The sequence below is a fragment of the Myotis lucifugus genome, unplaced genomic scaffold (assembly GCF_000147115.1).
Source record: "Myotis lucifugus unplaced genomic scaffold, Myoluc2.0 scaffold_845, whole genome shotgun sequence".
Classification (NCBI taxonomy): Eukaryota; Metazoa; Chordata; class Mammalia; order Chiroptera; family Vespertilionidae; genus Myotis; species Myotis lucifugus.
The window spans coordinates 140,146-146,159 of record NW_005871893.1 but is presented as its reverse complement, the minus strand read 5'-3'; the positions used below and the strand labels follow the sequence as shown (position 1 = coordinate 146,159).

The 6,014-nt window shown below is 59.2% G+C and overlaps 1 protein-coding gene across 1 annotated transcript in view; it reads right to left on the bottom strand.

Annotated features, from left to right (window-relative positions):
• MACROD1 (MACRO domain containing 1) overlaps positions 1-6,014 on the bottom strand; it is a 42,372-nt gene that overhangs the window by 30,982 nt on the left and 5,376 nt on the right. The window contains exons 2-3 of the mRNA XM_006106559.3: positions 1,158-1,259; positions 451-567 (exon numbers count right to left, since the gene is read on the bottom strand). Coding sequence (XP_006106621.1) covers positions 451-567; positions 1,158-1,259 — 219 coding nt within the window. The remainder of the gene's footprint in view (positions 1-450; positions 568-1,157; positions 1,260-6,014) is intronic.

Here is a 6,014-nt window from a genome sequence, read left to right as displayed (position 1 = left end):
CAAGCCAGCAGTCACACGGGAAGCTGAGCCTGGGGCACCGGGCCTGCCCCCGCCCTTCCTCCGTGAGCTCCCGCCTGCTCCAGCTCTGACAGTGAGGGGCGGGCGGGCGGCGGAGGAAGGAAGCGGTGGTCAGGGCATACGCCTTCCTGGAAGGGCGGCCCGCAGCCCGGCGCGATTCCAGCCAGGCTCTCTCTTCCCGGCCGCTAATGGGTCTCCGAGCCGTGAGGCAGCGCAGCCAAGGCGCCCCTGACACAGAGGTCAGGGTTTCAAGGGAACAGGCATCCACTCAGCCGACACTCCGGGCTCCCGTGGCGCCAGCAGGCCCTCTCATCCGGCCACCCGAGCCTCGCTGGAGCCCGGGGGCGTCCCCGTGCGGGGCACGGCAGACCGGAGCGAAGGTGACCAGGCCGCCAGGTCTCTGGCTCGGGCCAGCCAGGAGCCTCCACTCACCGGCGTTGACGATGGCGTCCACCTCCAGCTTGGTGATGTCGCCGCGGAACAGGGAGATCTTCTCGTTGAGGTGCTTGTCCTTTTTGTACTTGGGCTCCTCCACCTTCACGGCCAACCCTGGAACAAGCAGAGGCTGAGAGAGCGGTCACTGCAGATTGACCGGCCAGTGCCCAGGGGCCGGGCGCCCAACAGCGCCCCTCCACCTCCAGAGGCAGCTGGCCTGCGGGACTGAAATCCCTGGTGATGGCAGCCCACGACTGAGCACCTACTATGTGCAGCACACATCCAGTCTTGAATCTGTATAGCAATGCTGTGCACAGGTACAGTACTAGCACCGCCCTCCCCATTGCACGGATGTGGAATTGAGGCCTAGGTGGGTGAAGTGACTTGCCCAGGTTACCAGTTACCAGGGCTACAGTGTGCGGGGCCTGGGCGCTCACCAGCACACACCCCGCGAGCCACGCCACCACAGCCACAAATCCCGGCTCAACAGCCAGGTGATGGCGGGTCTGGGCACAGCCTCCCAAGGATGTCATGGGGACAAAAACCAAACCCGCCTCAGGCTGTGCTACTAATTAAATGCGGTGCCGCATGCACAACGCCCCGCACACAGCAAGCACTCGGCACACGCTGCAGCCACTCTTCCTGGCCTCGTCGGGAAGATTCTCCCGAGGTGTGGTCGCAGGGGCCACCCCCAGCAGGCCTACCTTTCGCCGTCTCCTTCCAGGTGGGCACCTTCTTCAGCCGGATGAAGTCCTGGCAGAAGTAGTGCTCCTCCCGCTGCTTGTCACTCAGGCCCTTCAGAAACGCTGCGGGGCGGGGCGGGCAGGAAGGACAGTCAAGGCCGGCGGGAAGGTGGCAGACCAGGGGGCTTCCCACCCCCCCCTACCCCCCGGTCTCGGGACCCTCGCCACGTCCAGGATGAAAGCCAGCCCTGGGAGTCCCTTCTTCCCACAAGCTCCACCTGGGTGTTCGGGTCAGGAGGCCCCTGGAACCTCCTGCTCTGCCCTCTCTGTTCAGGAGGGGAAACTGAGGCCCAGGGAGGATATCCCTCCAGCACCACAGACCAGAGCTCAGAAATCAACTCGGCCACTTTCCAGCTGCGCCCACAGCGCTAGGCCCCTAATTTCCTCATGTACAGAGTGGGGATTAAGATGCCTCTTGCAGAGTCATTTCAAGCTTACACATGCTCAGGCCAAGCAGGTTGGTGACAATGAATCAATTATATTATCAGTCAGTTACATCATCCATTGATTACATTATCGGTCCATTATATGATCAATCAGTTACATGATCAATCAGTTACATCATCAGCGGGTCACATTACCAATCAGTTACATGATCCATCAGACATCATCATCGTCATTAGGTGTAGGCTCAGGACACCGGGAGCCAAGACAGCCTTCCTTCTCAAAGAGCCACAGAGCCAAGCAGCCTGCTGCCCGTTACAGCAGCCCCCCAGCACCGGCTGAGAGCTCCCCCCACCCCACAGGTGCCTGCTGGGCCGCCCAGGCCAGCTCCCCTGCGGCGGCACCAGGCAGAGGAGCCCAGAGTACCCCTCAGAAGCAGCCAGCTCTCCTGAGCCCTGGTCCAGGCTCGTGGCTTGTGAGCTCCCCCTGCTGGCCTGAGGCCACGCGGTACCCAGGTGCTCAGCCCAGCCTCACTGCCCTGGACCACACACTCCCCAGCTGGAGCAGTCTCCCTGACCACGGCGGGGGGACAATAACCAGCAAAGGTCACAGACAAGGGACTCAAAATGCACCAGAAAGTGTGCAGAGGTGGGAGGGCCTTAGAGCAGTGGTTCCAACCTTGGCTGCACATTAGAATCACCTGGGAATCTTTTTAAAATCCTGATTTCTGGGCCTCATCCTCCGGAAATTCTGTTTCTTTGTTATGGGGTGGGGCCACAACATTAGTAACAAAGAAACAGAATTTCCGGAGGGTGAGACCCAGAAATCAGGATTTTAAAAAGATTCCCAGGTGATTCTAATGTGCAGCCAAGGTTGAGAACCACTGCCTTAGAGGAAGTGGTGGGAGAGAAGGGGGTGCCCCCCCCCCGGAGCCTTCTGGGGAGATGGCTGCAAGGGGCAGGTTGGCTCCTGGGGTGCCCTTTTCCTGCCCAAGTCACTAGGCGCCTCCAAGCCTCGGCTCCTCACGGACACAGGTCCCCAGGTCGTGGCCCGGCTCAACTCTAAGGCGGGGCGATTATAAAAGGCTCATAGCACCCGTGGCTCAAACCAGAACCCCACTTTCTGGCAGCCACGCCCCACCCTTCCACAGACACCTACGAAGTGCCGGTCCTGAACCTGGTGCTGGGGATACAACAGCCAACAAGGCAGACGTGGCCCTGGCCCTGGAGACAGGCCGACCAGGCTCAGCACCAGCAAGCCGTCCAGGCGGGCGGGGAGGGCGCTGGGGGCGGGCACAGGGACCCGGACCCAGCCCAGGGGACCTGAGAGACTCCGAGGGGAGAGGGAGGCGGCCAGGGCGGGAAGGGGTTCCCGGGCAGGAGAAGCATGTTCAGGGGCGTGGGCTCGATCCCCAATGTGGGGCGTGCAGGAGGTTCTCTCTCATCATTGATGTTTCTATCTCGCCCTCTCCCTTCCTCTCTAGGAAATCAATAAAAATATATTTAAAAAAATAAATAAATAAACCAGCGGTTCTCAACCTGTGGGTCGAGCCCCCTTTGGGGGTCGAACGACCCTTTCACAGGGGTCGCCTAAGACCATCGGAAAACACATATATAATTACATACTGTTTTTGTGATTAATCACGATGCTTTAATTATGTTCAATTTGCAACAATGAAATTGGGGGTCACCACAACATGAGGAACTGTATTAAAGGGTCGGGCATGAGGAAGGTTGAGAACCACTGAAATAAACTCTTGACCTCCCCCTGGTGGCCTATCTTCCCGCCCATCCGGGTGCTGCTTCAGAAGTGGGTGCCCTCTTCCATCTCCCCTCTCCCAAGCCTCCCCCACTCGTCCTCCAACTATCAGATGCTGCCTCCTCCTCCCACCAAGCAGCAAGCCCCCCTCCCCTCCCTCCTCCCCTCCCGCCCACACCTCGTCCTCCCTTTCAGTCCCTGGCGTGAAGGCCACCTGGCTCACCTTCCGGAGGACTAGCTCCGGCAGCTCCCCCTCCACACCCTCTGCTGTTCCATCTTTTAAAACAAAACCCTCCCTCGACCCCACATTCCACGCCCCACAGCTGTGGCCTCGTTTCTCTGCCCCCCTCCTCCACTGTCTACACTTCCTCCCTCCCATGCTCCTCCAACCCAGGACGGTCTGGCCCCACCTCTCCATCAAGGCCAAGGTCAGAGACACCACAGGCCACGGGGCCCAGTGCAGAGGCCCTTCCTGTCCTCCCTGTTCACTCGGCACCTCCAGCCCTTTCCGTCCCCCCCAGGAAGCCCCTCCCCTGGACCCGCCTGGCTCACGGGGCCCCCTTCTCAGTACCTTCTCCCTCCTCCTTCATCCACACCCTCCCTAGTCTTCACAGCAACGCTTTGCAGTCAAACCTTTATGCTCGTAATCCCAGGGCCGCACCTCCAGCCCCTCAGCATCTTCTGAGCTGTCAGACTTATCCCCACAGTCCCCCCGAAACCAAGCCTCTGCTCACCCTGCCAGGGCCAAGCCTCCCTCGTTAGACCCCTCCAAAGCCCCCAACTCCCAGCGACTCCCCGTGTCCATCCAATGGTCGGTTCCTCACACAGCAGCCCAGGGAGCTTAGGAACACGTCGGCAGCCATCGCTCTGCTTAAAGCTCATTTCAAAATCCGCGTCCTCACCATGGCCAAGTAGCAGGCCTGCCTCTCTCCCTGACCTCCTCCCGTGCGGCCCTCCCCGTGCAGTTCCTTCTGCCCCTGCACCTCGGCCAGGCAGCCAAGCAGGTCACCTTTGCGCTCCTCCACCGGCCAGGCTGTGCCCTGCCTCAGGGCCTTTGAACCGGCTGTGCCCCCGCCTGGCCTTCCTCCTCCCAGAGCAGCCCTTCCCTGACTACCCTTCACTCCTCACTTGACCTTGGCCACACTGGATCTGTCCTGTTTACTCCGGATCCCCACCACCTGGCACAGTGCATGGCACGTGTGAACATCGTGGGCTGAATCAGTGAGCGAACGAGCTGAGACCTGGAGGTGGAGGACAGGTTTTCTAAGAGAACAGTCTTCGGGGCAGAGGGAACAGCATGTACCATAGCCCTGAGGTAGGAGGGAGCCTGTGGGCGGAGAAATGGGGAGGGATCTAGAAGGGCTGGGCTGGAAACAAAGGCTCCCACGAGAGGCAGAGGGAGCGCCGGGCAGGCTGGCCAGGCCAGGCCGCTGCTGTGGTCCTTCCTGCTCCTGGGTCCCATGGGCCCGGGCTCGCCACGCCCAGCGTCACGTTCACGGGCGTCACCCAGCCTCTCTGCGCCTCAGTTTTCTCGTCTCTAGAACAGGGACACGCCAGCCCTCCTGGAGCCTGGGCTGGCTGCGCCTGAGAAGCTGGCGGTGAAAGCGCTGTGTCAGCGGTAAAATGCAGCACGCACCTCGGGGACAAGCACTCCTGCCCAGAGTGGGTAAGACGCAAGAGAGCAAAACAAAACAAGACACAATTTGGGGGGATTTTTTTCAACTTGGGGCACAGTGAGTAGAGGAGCTTTTTAAATTATTTGGGTCCCCATATTTGTCATCTTGCACAACTGTGACCAAAGACATCCCCCCTCTGAGGCCTCGGCACCGCCCACGTGCGGGGACTCCCAGCCAGCTGCACGGGGGCCAGAGTAAACGCATCTGCTGTGACATGGAGACTGGGCAGCTGGGACCCAGACCGAGCCCACCGAGCCCACAGGACCCGGGAGCTGAGGCCCTCTGGCCGGGGCCGGCCCCAGGCACCCGTGCAACCAGTCTGGGTGCCCGGAGGTGGCTCAGGTCCCCCAGCCAACACCATCTGGCAGATGCCAGCACCCGCCTTTACAGAAGAAGCAGAGAAGCCTTGCCCAGCCACGGGCAGGCCTGGGCAGGATGCGGCCCAGCGCTCACTCTCTCTTGCCCCGTCCCCCGCCCCCCCACCCATGGCCTGAGTGATATATGTTTTCCGATGGTCTTAGGCGACCCCTGTGAAGGGGTCGCGACCCACAGGTTGAGAACCGCTGCCCTAGAGTGACAAGCACAGTGCCTCACATATCTTCAGTTTAAAGTTATCAGAGGGCAGATTATTACTTCCGTTTTACAGAGGGCTATCTGAAGCTCTATAAAAGATCCTGCACCATGTCCTCTTCTCCAGTTAAACAAGGAGAAGTAATGAATGTGCTAGCAAACTACATTTCTAGTATGCATCCTCATTTCTATTATGCAATGACCCCTGACGATTTCCGGAGAATAAGGAAATGGAAGAATCTATTGCTAGTATAAATTTGGAAAATCAACTCTCAATATAAACAGAACCTTCTTTTTGGTTACGAAATACCAAAAAGAAGTTAGCATTCTAGTTTATGACTCCGCCATGCACTATGCTCACCAATATACATATGACTTTGATCCTGACAACTATCTCTAAGGAGAATGCTCATTATACCTGCATTACAGA